We start from the raw sequence: 17,214 nt of genomic DNA, 5'->3' as shown, positions 1-17,214 counted from the left end.
TATTGGATTTTCTTATTTCTTTTAGGTATATTGATTTTTTCATGTGAGAATAATTATGGATAATAGTATGGTTGCATCATAGCTATGGCTTCCATGTGTTTATGATTTTATACATTATTAGATAAATATATTCAATTCAAAAAATTAATAAGTCATTTACCATCTGCTTCATTTAATTTAAACTATTTACAAAAAGGAAATATACTCTCTAAAGGTAACTCACGGATGGAAAACTTGAGATGGAGGAAAAGTATTCAGAAAATCACCATAACATCTCGTGTACCATACTACTAACTGTAGCACATTTTTCAGCCACGCACACTACCGCATTGTTGGTTCCTAATGTCAACCAGATTTTCTTTCTTTATCATTCAAGATTCTAGTTTCCTGTTGACTTCTCAATTTAATACCATTCATTTTATGTTCGTTTCTGTTAAAAGTTCCTATTTATTTATCATCTTAGGTGATTTTTTTTAATCACAATTCCACGTATATGAGTAATTCAATGTAAACTAAATGCGCAGAAGAGGCTCTGCGGGTTTTAAACGGCACACTTTTGGGTGGACAAAATGTTCGGCTTTCATGGGGCCGAAGCCCCTCAAACAAACAGGTAACTAAATTTTCTGATTTGTTTTGTAGTTATGATTTGCCTTAGCTTCAACCTGCAATGTGTAAATTGATTTTGATGGATGAATTTGGACTTTTTGGATGATTTTCAGGCCCAACCTGATCCAAACCAGTGGAATGGTAGCGGATATTATGGATACGCTCAAGGTTACGATAAAGGCTTTGGATGATACCTCTTGCTCCTTTTGTCATGATCAAATTCAAATTTTACTTTTTAGATAATTGATTTATTTTACTTTTTTTTTATCTTGCTTAATTTAGAAATTCAAATTGTGGAAAATCTAGCTGAAGTTGAGAAGTTAGTCAAAAGGTAAATGCATGCACCTCACTTGCTTAAGTCTTTAAATTGTTTATTTATATATATTTTTTTGTTTGATTTTTTTTATAGTATGGTTCATATGCTGTTATTTTTATATAGCAAATCAAATGAAGAAAAGGCTAAAGAAGCTGCTGTTGAAAAAGATCCTAATACGTTGGAGTGTCCACTCAATGCGTTTTCCCTTTTCTTGTAATCTTCTTTCTTTAAAGTATTTTTCTATTTTTTTGATTGTTTTATTCAGTAATAATCTTTATTACAGGCAAAAATTTAAAAAACTTTACAATGAAGCAAATCTTGATTCCGAAAATGTTGAAAGGGTAAGTGAAAGTTATTAAATTGATATAATTACTTTTGATTTTATTTAGCCATAAACTAATTGATATTTATTTTAAAAAAATATAGGTTAATAAAATGGCTGTTAAAACATGGAAGTCCATGACAAATGAGGTAAGTCTAAGCCTTATTTTCATTTTAAAGTAATTTGTTATTGATTAAATCTCTTTTATGACAATTGAATCAGGAAAAAAAGACTTATTTTGATACAGCAGCTAAACTCAACGCAGAGGCTAAGAAATTGCAGCATATTGCATTAAATGAAAGGTTATTTTTATAATTTATTGTTTTATGATAATTTTTATTCACATAAATTATGATTTATGACATTTTTATTTTGATTTTGTTGATTCTAAATAGGTTGGCTCAGTCTAATCAAATAGGTATGTTGCTAACTTTTAATTTGTATCAGGTTCTTAACAATGAAGTGAGCTAGAATAAGAAATTGCATTAGTATACGTTATAAGAATTAACTACATTTGTTTTTCTTTTTTTATCTTGTTTATATGGGAATATGATGTAAATAGGTAAATGCACTCCACTTGGCACAAGTAGAACAATCAATGATTTTCAAGTAAAACAAATGGGGAAAAGAGAACATAAGCCCAAAGTTCATTTTGATATGACTAACTTGGATAAGTCAAAAAAGGGAAAAACTGACAAGAAACAACATAAGCAGAGTAAGTTGAAAGAGTTACATCTTGGTGGTTTCATTTTGTTATATTATTTTGACTTATGAAGAAACTTATTCTCTTTTATTTCATTCTTGTCTTTTTCTTTAGACATTCAAAATAAGGAAAATCTTGCTAAAACCATTCAGGTTAGTATCTTGTTCTAATTTTATTTAAATTTAAATTTACTACTTAAACTTGTGCTGAATATTTAAATTTAAAACTACTACTTAAACTTGTGCTAAATTTCCTCTTTTGATCACATGCTGATTTTTTAGTTTTGTATTTGATTTTTTTTAAACAACTAGCTATAGAATAATAAATAAATAAATAAATAGCTTAATTTCCACACATAAAAAAAGAGAGAGAGAGAGAGAGTGAAAACTTAACATTATTTTGACTTACACTGTCCTTTGAAACAATTAAGTTTCAACAGTGCTGGATACTGTTCTAAGTGTACAAATCTTGTCTCTAGTAACCAAGTTGCAAACATTCACGTACCTAGCAACAAATAAAAATAAAAAATAAAATAAAATTACAAGATATAATTCTACCTTTATAGTGTATTTTATTATAATTAGGTACCGCCACTCGTACAAATGTTAAAATTAAGAATTATAGAAGTAAACATTAATCAGGATATTTAGGTGGCTATTTTTGCTTCTTTATGAAATTAGATCAAGGAACATAATTGCTTCCTTTATTTTGTTTATGTTGCAGGTTTTAGAGTGAATATGGTGGTGGTGGTGGCTGTGGCAATTTAGATCGTGTGTATATTGAAACATCATACTATTTGATATAGAAGTTACACAACTCAAAATGAGAATTCATAGAAAAATGCAACCGTAAAACTTAGATGATTTTAGTTTTATCTTTGACAGAAGAAATTACATGTTATTGCAAACTTGACAAATTAGTGTTGCCTTTTGAATGATATCATGATGGACAAAAAAGATTTAAATAAGAAGTTTATCTTTATTTTAATTCATTAAATGCATAACTTCATGCTTGCAAGTGTTACAATATAGTAAGTTTTCAATTCACTGTTTGAATTAATAAGGAAGTAATGGATTCAAAATTGTTATGATTTAGATGTTTAAAACAAATTTGTAACATTTGATAAATGTGGCAAAAGGTGTCAATTGACAACATTTATAAAATGTTACAAGTGATATGCTAAAATGTTACAAAAGATGTCAATTTGTAACATTTATAAAATGTTACAATTGGTATGTTAAAATGTTGCTAAAACCTTTTAGCAACATGGACTTTATACTACATTTGTAAAAATGTTGCTAATTATGATTGGTAACATTTTTCTTAATTTGGTAACATTTTTTAAATGTTGTTAAATGTGAAAGATGTTGTAGTCACCATCATTTGATCCATACTTATAATTAACTTCATGTGATTAAAAACTTACATGGAAATTATGTCATACAATACATTTAAAATAATATATATTTTTTTTTAAAACTTATCCTTTTACTAAAGCCTGTAAATCATTTGTCCACTGATTCTAAAAGGAGCAAAACAATGAGATTACGTTTTACATAGGGAAAATAGCAACTTACTGCTAATATTTCCTATAAAATCAATAATAAATTAGCCAAAATCACATAATGTTGTATTAATCGCAAATTATGATGTATTATTGATATTATTTACTCATAGTGATACAATGCAAGATATGATTCTCTTCCTCACACGTCCTTGTACTCAAGTTTTTTTTTTTTTAATCTGTGAATCATTTCCTTTAGAATTGACGTGAGAAAATGAATATGTACTTGTAAGTCGCAAGTCAACAATGAAATAAAGAAAAAATATGTAATGTTTTAATTAATTATTCATTTAAAATATTGAAAAACTATCTAATTACATCATAAATATTTGAATGATGATGGTATAAAACATGTATTGCATCTCCTTACACATAACACCAACCTTAACTTTAGTCAATGTTGAATAATTTTGTCATCAATATAGATAATACTTTTATAATATAATTGAAGGAGTAAATTAAAGAAACTATATATTAACATCAAAAAATTGAAAACCTGTGAACCAAGGCATTTTCCAATATATATGGCTAGGTTTCTCAACTTTTATTAGGAAATTAATTACTAAATTCGGTGGCAACTTCTGTAGGTCCAGTCTCGAAGCATTATGTTTCTTATACGAACTAAAACAATTAATGTTATAAAATGTGGATGCGCATTAATAACGTTGATGCTATCGGTATTTTATTTTATTTTTCATTTATCGGCATTAAAGATTATGACAATTACATTCTGCATACATTCAATACTTCCATCTTTTGCTTAGTTTCTTTAGAATTTATATAAGTGAGTTCTGTTTTTATACATATACTAGTATATATCTCAGTATTTTAGTACGAATATTGTCACGAACAAATGTTAAGTATATGTAATTAAAATTTATAGTAAATTATATATATGTATAATTAAATATTATATTTAAAATTTTTGTAAATAAATATTTTAAAACATATAAATTATATTTTAGATATAAAATAAATAATTTATATTGTGACAATATTATTGATAATTTATTTTAAAAATATTAACATTGAATTCATAAATAGGTATGATAAATAAAAATTGAATTAAATGAGTTAAAAGAATTTGTGTAGAAGAACAATCTCCTAAAAATATTTATCATTTAATATATAAAAGTTAATTTATGATAAATAAAAAATGAATTGGATATAAAACCTTAAAAAAATACCTATAAACACTTCAATCGAATAATTATCTCTAAAAATATTTTTATGCAAAATTGATTTTTATTAATGTAAGATTTATACTATCAATTATTTATAAATTATTTTTAATAAGAATATTATAAAAATCAGCAATGATATTATCATATATATATATATATATAGTCAATCCAATAAATTAAACGTAAAACAACTACTTTGTATAAGAGTAATTTTAGATATTCATTGAAATAAACGTTTATAAAGATTTTCTTATCTTTTTATTTAATTTAATTTTTTATTTATTATATTTATTTATAAATTAAATTTTAATATTTTAAAATAAATTATCAATAATCAATAATTAAAAATATATAATCTTATATTGTAATATAAGAAATATATATATATATATATATATATATATATATATATATATTCAAAAGTATGATTTTCTTATTTATTAATTAATAATTAAAATAAAACATAAAAATATGTGCAGATTATATAATTAAAGAATATAGTCGATCCTTCATTATCCACTAGCATTATTTACGCGTGTTTTGATATACGTTGATATAAATGATTTTGAATTAACATAAATTTGTATAATTGATTTTGAGTAAACATTAATTGAGTAATGTAATTTTTGTTTGGATGACAAGGGATATATAAACTTCATTTTCATAGTAAATGTTGTTTGAAAACTTATTGTTATTAAAATTGATTTTGAGTGTGTAATTATAAATCTTGGTAGATATAAAATCTCATAATTTTATTTGATAGAAAATTGCTAATAGTTTATTTTAGGTGAATGTAAATTTTGGGGAAATCAATTTTGGCAACAGTGAAACATGCAACAAAACGTGATTATGGTCATTTTGTACTTAATGAAATTGATTTCAGATATTTTTGACATGAAACCAAACATGCCCTAAAAATTCTTAAAAATTGTTTTTCTTAAGAGACTATCTTATGTTAAAAAGAACTTTATTTATATTTTTTTTATAATTATGTTGTTAATACAAAATATCTACAAATTTTTATGATTAATTTTTGTTGAGAAATTTGGCTGGCTAACTAGAACAGGTCTCTCTCTTTAATTACATTTTTTTCATACACAAGACTTCAACTCAAAATCTTACTTAAGTTAAGTATCACTCTAATCAACTACTTATCTATAATTTTATTTGTTTAATAAAATCTTTAGAGATAACAAGACTTTTTATTATTATTATAATTTTGAAAATAAAAAAAAATCTTCAAAATTACTTATTATAAACATTGAATAATTTTATACTAGTACTTGACTATATGTTGAGTGATATATGTATCACTTATTTTGGAAACTCAAATTAAGGAATCCAAAATATATCAAAAAAATAATAATAAAATAAAAAGGAATCAAAATTAATTGGACGACTCGGTCTCTTTTAAACCCACCACACATGGCGGTTTGGCGGTGCGTGCGTGCCTCTCAACCATCTTCGTTTTCTTCCAAGTTACTTCATATAATGTGGTATGTATGTTTTCACACGACAAAAATATTGTTAAAATATTTATAATAATTTAGAGAAGAAAATAATAAATAAGCAAGTTTTAGAATCCAAAATAGTAATATGGTTTAATATAGGCATATATATATATATATATATAATATTTTAAAATTACTAATAAAAAATATCTATATTTATAAAATATAATTTTTTTGACTAAATATTATTTAAATATTGACAAACATCAATCTTACTCAAGCATGTATACTTGCTTCTAATAAAGGGTAGAATGGTTTCTAAAAGGAAAAAAGAGAGAGAAAAAAAAAACGTCTTTAAAAATATCAATTTAACTTGCCGTGCAGGTTAACACGAAAGAAACAAATCTTCAAACCAAAAAGACATTCTATTGATAATTTTTCTAGTAAAATTCAAACTTGTGGCCATGGGTTCTTTGAAAGACTAGATAATTGTGTTAAACTCAACATTAATTGAAAAAAAAAAAAAAATGGGAGTCGAGAGAGTTGTGAGAAAACCGCAAACCCCTTTTGAACGATAATTAAGGACCATACTTGCATACCTATCCACGTAACTGTCTCCATAATTCATCTTTGTCTTTTATTCATGTCATTGCTTTTATTATCAACCGAAAAATGACACCCGACAATCAAGCTTGATAGCAGCGGAAAATGAAACATTTTCGCTTGCTTAAAAGGTTTATATATAGGGCTTAGGTGTAAAAATAAAAGTTTATATATATATATATATATATATATATATATATATTAAATTACGTTATTTTTTTTAACATATTTTAATATATGAAACTTTATCTATTTTATAATTTTTTTTTAAAATTTCGTTATGAAAAAAGTTATTATCAAAATTACAAAGAATGTTACATACAGTGACATGCAAATAGTGTCACTATAAGTACAATATATGTAGGTATATGTCTATTTGACATATAGTTACACACAATTTTAGTGTTGATTTTGAATGAGATTTAACAACATATTTTGTGTGTCACTATAGTCTATACCCACACTTTTTAATAATATACCAACATATATTGTAGTTATTGTGTGGGTAAAAGTAATTTTTAGTGACATGTATAGTGTCACTATAGAGTGTGTGTCACTATATGGCAATTTTCTTGTAGTAATTATTTGTATACTAACATCCCTTTAAAAATAAATATTACATTTTGCAATGATCTGATAAGTTCTTATACTTTACGGTTCAATTATATGTAGCAAAAAAACATAAATATAATTATTTAGGGTTAACATGCAAGAAAATTTTGGATACACATGCAATAATATATGTATAGGAATTTAAAATCAAATGGAAATTATGTGTCTCTCAATGAAACTGCATCATATCATGTACATATATATGCTTACAGTAATCCAAAACTCAAGTGTAAACTTAGGTTATTAGTCAAATAACACTACAAAATAAATACAAAAATAGCACTAAGTTACATCACCACCTAACATGGCTCTCAATTCAACCTCCTGCTCCAGCTTATCCCTGCCTTGCTTCCATATAAAAATATGATCATTGAAATCCAACCACCATATAAGGGTAAGTTAGCGTTAAAAGAATAACAAGGTGTAGAAGTATTAAACTAGTTATACAACAACTTAACATTCAACAACCACTTAAAGTAATAGCTTAGTAACATAAGATCATTCCTAACTTGCAATACAATTATGCAACTAACAACATGTCTACACTACATGTGAACAACACAACTCAATATTCAAATTGGACAACACAACCACATCACAACTTATCTACACAATCTCATAACATATGCACAACATAATTCATCAACTCAACAGCATATGCACAACATAACAATTAATGCATCGTAATGCATTTTCAACTAAGAGATCGCTTATGACACAGATGAGTAGTCTAAGTGACACCACCTTACAAAACCAACTAATAACGCGATCTTGTTTTAGGCTAACTAGATCAACAATTAATTTGGATAAAAATATATCCACAATACAATATAGTTTCTCTCATTTTTCCACTTGAACTAGGAAAGTATAGTATTTTTGTTAGGTTAGAAAAACTTGGATGTAAGCCTAAAATGACCTTAGTATGCATAACTAAGCCTCTTATAGGATCAATTCGCAAATTGTCCTCCAAAATACTATGCCCCTTCTAATACTTAGTTAGGGATTATGGCCTCCGACCTTGTACCTTACTAGATTTGGACACTTTGTATACATATGACTTGACTTGACCCTTATAAGAATCAACAATTGGTGGTTTTATAATCAGTATATTTCAACTTGACCCTTATACTGTGGTCACTTATAGATAGTATGACTTGACCTTGTTCTCATACAACATCAACTAAGGTCATAGAGGAGACTCAAAAATCTATTTCAAGAGTTAATTTCTCAAAAAGAGTTTTCAACAACTGGATTCACAGAGCACCATAATACAATATCCTCACAATAGGATATTCGAATTTTAAAACAACATATTCTCTAGTCTTAAGTCAATTAACACAACTCAACATAATGCCTTAAGCATTCTCAACACCACCAACTCAACAATACAACATGCAATTCTACTTACTACTTTCAATAGTTTAATCATATATATATATATATATATATATATATATCATCCTAGATCAATGTATAAAGAACTAACATTATATAATAACGTACAACATGTAAGAACCCTTACTCATATGGTGTTCAACATTTAGCCAAAAACAACACATTTTCATTAGGAAACCCTCGTCCAATGCCATTCTCCCCTTGCCTGACATCGTTGAGGCAAAAAGCCTTTAACTAGTCCACACCTTGCGCCAACATTTAGTGTGAATGAGGCAAAAAGCCTCTAGGTCAATCATGTCTAACAAAGTCAAAACCCACACTCAACCTCGTTTAGGTTGAGAGTTTTTTATTGACTCACACCCATCATCACTACACTAGCGCTTGACATCATTTAGGCAAAGAGCTTTTGTCTTGATTATGCCTAATGCCACTCAATTAGGATCCAATGTAAGTTAGAGAAATCTAAAGGAACTCAGGCCTGGCCCTATTCAATCCATGTCTAGTGTGACCTAGTCAAAGGTTCTCCTTTAATTCACGCTCAACGCTAACACTAGTGCAAAAGAGGCTTTTTACGTCAGCTATTTTAAGGTTTTTACGTCAGAAAAGCTTCCGACGTAAAAGCGGGAGACGTAAATCTACGTCAGCGTTTTAGATCGACGTAAATTTACGTCGGAGATAGGAAAACACCGATGTAAAAAGTTGCAAAAACCCAAAAAAAAAATTACGCTGGAACGGGCCATTCTGCAAGGAGAACGGCCCGTTCTCCTTGTAGAACGGCCCGTTCTCCTTGCAGAACGACCCATTCTCCTTGCAGAACGGCCCGTTCTACTGAGAGTCGTGTCCCTAACTTGAACTGGTAGTCCATATTCAAGATCCAGAAAGCCCTCTCTCCTGAGAGTCGTGTCACACTCTGCTCCTGTCTGCAACCAAAGATAAACATTATGAACATATATGAAGAACGGGAAAGGAAAGGTGTGAAGAAGATAAGAAAGGAACCTTCGAACGTAGTAAAGGAGCGGAGAACGGGAAGGAAATCTGGTGAAGAACGAGAAGAATGGAGAGGCGTTACGTGTTGGTTATCAATCTCGGACGCAACTAATTAAACAAAAGTGAGCTTATGAACATATATGGAGAACGAGAAGTGAAGAACGAGAAGAATGGAGAGGCGCGAGAAGAATGGAGAGGCGCTACATTAAATAGATTCAAAAAACTATTTTACGTCGGAGGACAAAGGGTCCGACGTAAATTCAAAAATCTACGTCGGTTGTAGCTGAGGTCCGACGTAGATTGTTGAATTTACGTCGGACCCTTTGTTGTCCGACATAAAAAAGTTTGCATTATTTTCAAAAATGTCACCGCGTCGTTTTTACGTCGGATATGCTGTGGTCCGACGTGAAAATACAGACGAAAAAAGCCTCTTTTGCACTAGTGTAACAATCCCATGTCTAGCATCAATGATAAAGAGAGCCTCAAAATCAACATTCAACCAAAATCAAATAGACGACTCATCATATCTTTCAAGAGTGGTAAAGCATGCAAAACAAAACAACTCCACTTTTCGCTCATTATTCAATTAAATCAACAATTCATAAAGGAAGTACAACACAACATCATCAAGACCCAACTTCAGAGATCAACAAATAATTGAGTTCTACCTTCCCTTACCTCTAGATCTGCAACAAATAGAGGAAGAAAGAGGAAATAGACTTTTCTCGACTACTCCACACGGTCACTCTAAAAGCTCTAATTCTCAACTTAATAGCTTTAAATTACCACTAAACCTAGGAGTGTTCATCGAATCAGATCAATCCAACAAATTTGACAATTCGAACTGAACCATTTAAATTGTTCGAATTTCTTTTGTTCGAGTTCGACTCGAACCAAACTAATTAAAGTCGATGTTGATTGGTTCGAGTATTGAATCTACACATTTAAAATTTGAATCAATCCGAATCAAACCAATTAATTTATATATTATTCTTTTTTATTTGATTAATAATTGACATGTATGTATCATTTTGATTATTTTGAAGACGTTTTAATGTTACAATATATAAATTGTTTCATCCCTTTTTTCAAATACTTAAAAGAAATCAAGAAGAACTATATTATAATATGAGTGTCATTTTCACACACTCCTACGGGGTGTAAAATACATTTTTTTCCACCTATTCCATAGTATATGAGACAAATGTATGCATTTCGATTAGGACATATTCTATAGTTACGATTCTACCATATATATATCTTTTTCATTTCATTGAAAATTGATTTTATGGTATAAACGATTATGACCTCCCCTTCTATGCCCTATGATAATGATTCATCTGGCATTACGACCTTTACCACAAAAATGTCGTCCATAAATTAAATGATTTTGTGGATTGGATTTTACTTGACAATTGTATATAACGCATTTAAAATCCTTAAGTAAATTAAGAAAAGAAATAAAGAGGAACTATATCGCAAATCTATCAATTTAGTTAATTTTTGACAATATATCAATTTAGCTAATGTTAGAAAAATTAATTTACTTTGAGAAAAACAATATTTTTTAATTTATTTTTTAAAAAATTTATTGGATATTCAATGAACCAAACCAAACCAACCCAATCAACATTAGATTGGTTCAGTTCAGGTTAAGCAAAAAAATTTATGAAATCTGAACCAATCCAAATTCATTAAATTTAATTGGTTTGAATTGAAGTTTCACCCTAACCTTATTCAACCCGATCTGTGAACACTTTAACTCGATCACCAAAATCACCCTCAAGGGAAGGGTAGAAGTAAATCTATGAAGTTGGAAGAGAAATGATTCCCTTTAACTTCATAGCTTTTCTCTTTAAACTTTCTCTTTTTCTAAATTTTTCAAAAATGAGTTTATGAAACTCAAATCTTAAAAATAACCTTATATATCTTTCGTGAGAATATCTAAAATATTTTATTAATACTTATAATTTCGGTTAAGAATATTTCATATAATAATGTCGTAACAATATAATATTTAAATAATATTTCATATATATTCTTTAAATAAATTATGCCAAATAAATAATAATAAATATGAGATAGTTAATACAAAAGTATAAACTTTATTTTATAATTATATTTTCAATTTAAAAATAATTTGATAATTATATCCTGAACTTATTTTTTGGAAGAAATCTTTTAGTACATACATTCTTATTTTTGTATATATAAAGATGTTATACTAATTCATTTAAAGGGCAGCCTGTTGAACGTTGTGGACTTTTGGTCGTTGGCCGTTCTATTGATCCATGACCTAACTTTCTAACCTAAAATTTATGCTATAGAATTATATAAATAAATTGATTGACTAAGTCAAAAGTGAATCAATAACAGTCGTACCGTAACTGTGAGAATCTCTCTTCGCATGTTACAAACACATACATATATTATGCACCAACAAATTCCCATACAATCGATAAATAATTACATTTTTTAAACATGTCATTAGGAATTTGATTTTTAAATTATATGGATTTTTTATAGTAGGATTATATTGCTTAAAAAATATTATACATTTATTATATTTTATATATCTTTATAATATTATAAATAGATATGTAGATATATCTAAATTATTTGTCTTTTGTCTCATTCTCTTTTGTCTTTTATTATTATGCATCCATAAATTATTTTTTAAAAGTCAAAAGAGTTATTATCACTATCATGACGTCTTTATTTTATCTTTTATCTCATTTTTATTTATTTATATCACTTTATTTATGATATTTACTATTTTTCTCTCTTTTTCTTTATTTGTTTGTCTTTCTGTTTTATCCATAAATCTCAAATGAAATGTCTATTCATCATTTTTTAAAAATTTAAATTATAGATTTAAATATATTTTTAATTCATATAAAGTGATGAACAAGTTTTGACTTAATCCTCCTAAAATTATTTTTTTATTTTTCATTTTTCTAAAATCTGTAAACATTATTTTGTCCTTGTAAAATATTTTTGATTCTTATAAAATGAATAAATCTTGGCCATAGTCCATATAATATATATATATATAATATATATATATATATATATATATATATATATATATTAATTTTTATCCCTCTAAAATCTAAAATCATTATTTTAATTAGTTTCTAATGTTAACTTTAAGATAATTAAATAATATTTGTTTTAAGAACTTATAAAAAGTTAGAGATATCATGATATCACTAATAACTATAGATAACATTCTTAGATAACCACTTAATTTTTTAATAAATAAATAAGTAGATAAAAATGATTACAAAATATATAACTAAAACAAGAGTTCTAAATTTTAGAGAGATAAAAAAATAAAATAAAATTACAAGGACTAAAATAAAAACTTAAAAATTAAATATATATATATATATATATATATATATATATATCTATATATATATATATATAATCCTAAGTTATATTCGAAAGTACATTGATTAACGTAAGAATAGGGATAGGTGGAAGAGAAAGATAGAAAGAAAAAAAAAAAAAAAGCAAAGAGAAAGGGAACATGTAATAAATATAATAGTAAAAAAATAAAGAAAAAAAATAAAGGTATGTTTATATTTATTGAATTTGAAATAGTCTATTTACAATATTACACTAGTGCAAAATTTAGAGGAGATTACAAGTCACAAAGTCCTGTGTGTATATTAAAAGAGAAAAAAGTACAGCTACATAAAAGTATAAAATGTGTATACTATTGATTTTGTGAGTACAATTTACGAGTCCTAGCATGTAGAATCAAAGCCAAAAGAGTTCCAAGGAGACAAAAAGAGCCCCACATAATAAAAGTGTTTCTGTAGCATTCCATGCCCATGCATTTCCCATTCTCATTCCCTTCCTTACGGTAAAAAAGTGCAGCTGTGTAGCCAAATACAAAGGACCCTATGGGAATGTTGGCCACCACCACATTATGGTTCACTGAGAAATGTTTAGTACCGAATAGCTCAGTGGTTGTGGAAACAGCAAGGGAAGTTATTGCTCCAGTGCACACTCCAATCACTGCAGTACTGATGTATAGTGCTAGGTCAGATTTGTTGAGAAGTAAGAAAAATGCACCAGATGTTGGAACCATCACTGCCAATATGGAAGCAGGTCTTGAAACTTTACACTTCCCCCTGAAAAATAAAAGTTACTATTAGAAATCATGTCAATAATAGAAGCAATTCACACTAGAATTGTCTCAGTAGTAAAGAATTTAGCTAATTTGTGTGAGATCCTATGTTCAAATGTCATTGTCACTGTTCTACCGTACCATATGTATCATTGATACTGTTGTAAATATCTTTTATTACACATATAACCAAGACAATATATCAATTCTGATTAAAAAAACAGTACTATCGACACTTATATATATTACTGTACGTAAGTTTTTACCTATTTGAAAAAGAATGAGGGGCCCTTTTAATTTTACAATTTTTTTCATTTTCAAAAATATCATTGTATGCAGATCAACTAACACATCGGTGTGGTCATTATATGCATTAAATGAGAAGTGTAAATGCACTTGTTCAGGTTGGTGTTAGATAGTGGAGGTAGGAAGGAAACATTTACCTGTAGAAGTAGTACATAAGAGATGGCATGAGACGTCCAAAGAATCCAAATGATGAAGACAAAGACACCAAAGATGAAGTACCATAGCAACCGCGGGATTCAGCTATTTGTCCCAAGTTATTAAGATATACTAAACCAACTGTTGCACCAAAAAAGTAGATCAAGAAATATAACCAGAAATTTATTCTTCTCAACATCAACTTGACTCCAACTTCTTCAATAATGCCAACAACATATTCTTGAACTTCTACATCATCTTCATCTTTCACCTCATTCCCTTCCCCCGCTTCGTTAGTATTGTCCTCCATAGTAAAATCACATACTCTCAATTTTTCTCTATTGTTCTCTATCTCCTTGATCTTCACTAAAAGTGGCACTAGTAGAGGCAAGACAAGAGATACCAGAATACCAATCAAGATACCAAGTGAGGATGCTTTGTTTGTGACAAATTGCAAACTGCTAAATACAGCATATATTCCGGTTGAAATGGTTATGGCGAACATCACAGCAAACCCAACACCCTTGTAATTAGGACCTGTGAATTCAATTTCTCTGACAAGAGGAGCTGCTATTAGGCCAACTATCAAAGGTAAGAGAGAGTTCAAGAAGAGGAATGTTCTAGCTTTCTTGTGAGGCGCAACAGCATCAACAATGTTGGCATAAATCTTTGCACTTAATCCTTGATAACTGGTTGTTATTCCCACTGCAGCTTGGCGATCAGATAGGAAGTTCCTTATGGTGACAACATAGCACACTGTGTTGATCCAACAAATGCTATTGCCAGCAAGAAAAGTTAGCAAAAAGACATGCCAATAGGACAAAGAGGAGATTACGTTGGTTATGAAGAGATATTGCACACCATAACCAATCAACCCTAGAGTTGAACCAATCAAGAGGACAAGCCATAGGGGGAGGTAAATAGAAGCAAGGCCAGAAAACCAGCCAAAAAGTTTGCCTGCATCAGAGGCAAAAGCAAGGTTATTGAGCTGCACTTGGGAGATGGAAAGAAGCTCTTTCAACTGAGAAGAGTATGCAGGGAAATTGGTGTTGGTCCCAATTATGGCTTGGAGCCAAATGATGCCAACAAGGCTTAACCATTGAAGAGTAGAAGAAGGCATGGTGAATAATCTTGAGAAGAAAATCTTGAATCACCCTTCTATTCTACTAAGAGGTATGGGGTGTGAGGGCATATATGTTGAGAAAAAGAGGAGAAAAGGGTTATGGTGTGAAAACTAAAGTCAAGAATATAAGGCCACTTAGTGGAACAACGTTGCTGTACTTGTAGAATGGGGAATGCTATCATGGAATACCGCCCAAACTTGAAAATATTGTGTGTGGGAGAGGAAAAATCGTATATGTCATATAACGGAAGCATTATATCTTTTAACTTTTATAAGATGGTAAAATATTTCACACGATTATTGATAAGTCAATCAAATCACTTGATTTTAGATTATTATTGGATAACTTGCAAATTTTATGTTTATATAAAATATTGTTCATAATATGCTTATATTTATATTTAATATGAAAAAAGTTGATAATTTCATTAATATTTAGTTATTATTGGATAACTTGCAAATTTCATATTTGTTAGTGTTGATAATATATATGCTTAATTATCTTTTAGTTAGAAAATCGTTGGATTTGTAAGCTGTCATGTTTCAAATATTGTAAGATCAAAATATATTTAAATAACTTCTCAACAAATTTATATATATATATATATATATATATATATATATATATATATATATATATATATATATGTGTGTGTGTAAAAAGAGAAAGTTAGAATCTGACATATTTTATATAAATTTAAAAATTCATATCAAATTTTATCTATTTAATAATTTTTTGTATAATACAAATTTAATCATTAAATTATGTAATATTATACTAAAGATCATATATGTCAAATTTTATTTAATTCTTAAATTATTTAGTAGTAATATCATATTGTTTTATTTTAATATATAATATAATATTTAAAATATATGTAAATATTTATTTTTGAATAACATAACTAAAAAAGTTAAAATCATGAAAAATTTATTATAAATAACGTTCAATATAATATCAAATAATTTAATAATTAGATGAATAAAATTTATATTATACTAAAGTATATAAGGATGAAATTCACATATACTTAAAACACATAAATTTGTAAAGTTTATAAGGAAGAAATCCACATAGTCTTGGATTTTCAATCGTAATATTACAAAACACACAGTGTGATAATGAGTCGTCTCTTATATTTTGTTGGTATATAAATCTGAACGCAACATATACGGGTTAAGGACATAAACGGAAAATGAATTATATGAAGTGGTGAAACATGCACGATGACTTGAACCTCTGGCTGTCGGTGAAGTGCGCATCACATAGAACAGCCCCACCAATTTTATCTCAGGTGAGTCCCTTCCTTTCCTTTTGTTATACACTTCCAACTTTGACTGTTTTGAAGGGGAATTGTTTCTCTAGTACTCATATGTTAATATTTGTCAATGTAAAATTATAAATACAAAAATACAAAACTATAAACTTTTTAAAAAATTATATAAAAAATATACATCACGGTCACATTTAATTAGAAAATAGTAAGAAACTAGTGAAAACTTATTTATCATATACTATGTTTGAACTTATATTATATTCAATAGTATATGAAGTAATATAGTATAAAAATTTTAAGTCTTGAAATAATAACAAGAAAATATTCAAAATTAAAAACAACAATTACTTCAAAATAATCAAATCATTCAAAATTTTAAAAATAAAAGATTAAAATAAATATTTTTTTAAAAATAAAAAGTCAAAATAATTCTTTTATATTAAACGCAAACAACAATATTAAACAAGAATGTTTTTAATAATTCTTTTA

General features: G+C 27.8%; 2 protein-coding genes and 1 long non-coding RNA gene across 4 annotated transcripts; 2 read left to right on the top strand and 1 right to left on the bottom strand.

Annotated features, from left to right (window-relative positions):
• The first annotated feature begins 486 nt into the window (after positions 1-486).
• On the top strand, positions 487-3,294 carry LOC145955889 (uncharacterized). 2 transcript variants are annotated; one of them, XM_083071259.1, is made up of 10 exons: positions 487-610; positions 720-937; positions 1,046-1,135; positions 1,206-1,263; positions 1,349-1,393; positions 1,467-1,546; positions 1,640-1,662; positions 1,807-1,959; positions 2,062-2,099; positions 2,671-3,294. In XM_083071259.1, the coding sequence occupies exons 5-10, from the start codon at positions 1,358-1,360 to the stop codon at positions 2,680-2,682; spliced, it is 342 nt and encodes a 113-aa protein (XP_082927385.1). In that variant the 5' UTR covers positions 487-610; positions 720-937; positions 1,046-1,135; positions 1,206-1,263; positions 1,349-1,357; the 3' UTR covers positions 2,683-3,294. The 2 variants fall into 2 exon arrangements, with proteins under 2 accessions (XP_082927385.1, XP_082927384.1); XM_083071258.1 differs by lacking the exon at positions 1,206-1,263 and having other exon boundaries at positions 2,671-3,293.
• Positions 3,295-13,304: 10,010 nt separating this feature from the next.
• Positions 13,305-15,445, bottom strand: LOC109799198 (protein NUCLEAR FUSION DEFECTIVE 4). The gene is made up of 2 exons (XM_020359742.3): positions 14,328-15,445; positions 13,305-13,888 (listed from the first exon to the last, which is right to left on the bottom strand). Exons 1-2 carry the CDS (start codon positions 15,443-15,445, stop codon positions 13,468-13,470), a joined length of 1,539 nt encoding a protein of 512 aa, XP_020215331.1. The 3' UTR covers positions 13,305-13,467.
• On the top strand, positions 14,774-15,783 carry LOC145955888 (uncharacterized). The gene is made up of 2 exons (XR_014432632.1): positions 14,774-14,916; positions 15,037-15,783. It is a non-coding gene; the product is annotated as an uncharacterized LOC145955888 (long non-coding RNA).
• Positions 15,784-17,214: the final 1,431 nt, after the last annotated feature.

The sequence above is a fragment of the Cajanus cajan genome, chromosome 3, assembly GCF_000230855.2.
Source record: "Cajanus cajan strain Asha chromosome 3, NIPB_CcT2T_4, whole genome shotgun sequence".
Classification (NCBI taxonomy): Eukaryota; Viridiplantae; Streptophyta; class Magnoliopsida; order Fabales; family Fabaceae; genus Cajanus; species Cajanus cajan.
This window is presented reverse-complemented; position numbering and strand designations above follow the sequence as displayed.

Excerpts from the sequence above, each read along its gene's own strand:
- LOC109799198 (XM_020359742.3), bottom strand. The coding sequence starts at position 15,445 with ATGCCTTCTTCTACTCTTCAATGGTTAAGCCTTGTTGGCATCATTTGG. Across the intron at positions 13,889-14,327 it reads CTTATGTACTACTTCTACAG|GGGGAAGTGTAAAGTTTCAA; the intron begins GTAAATGTTTCC and ends TTTATTTTTCAG.
- LOC145955889 (XM_083071259.1), top strand. The coding sequence starts at position 1,358 with ATGGCTGTTAAAACATGGAAGTCCATGACAAATGAG. Across the intron at positions 1,394-1,466 it reads GGAAGTCCATGACAAATGAG|GAAAAAAAGACTTATTTTGA; the intron begins GTAAGTCTAAGC and ends CAATTGAATCAG. Across the intron at positions 1,960-2,061 it reads CAAGAAACAACATAAGCAGA|ACATTCAAAATAAGGAAAAT; the intron begins GTAAGTTGAAAG and ends CTTTTTCTTTAG.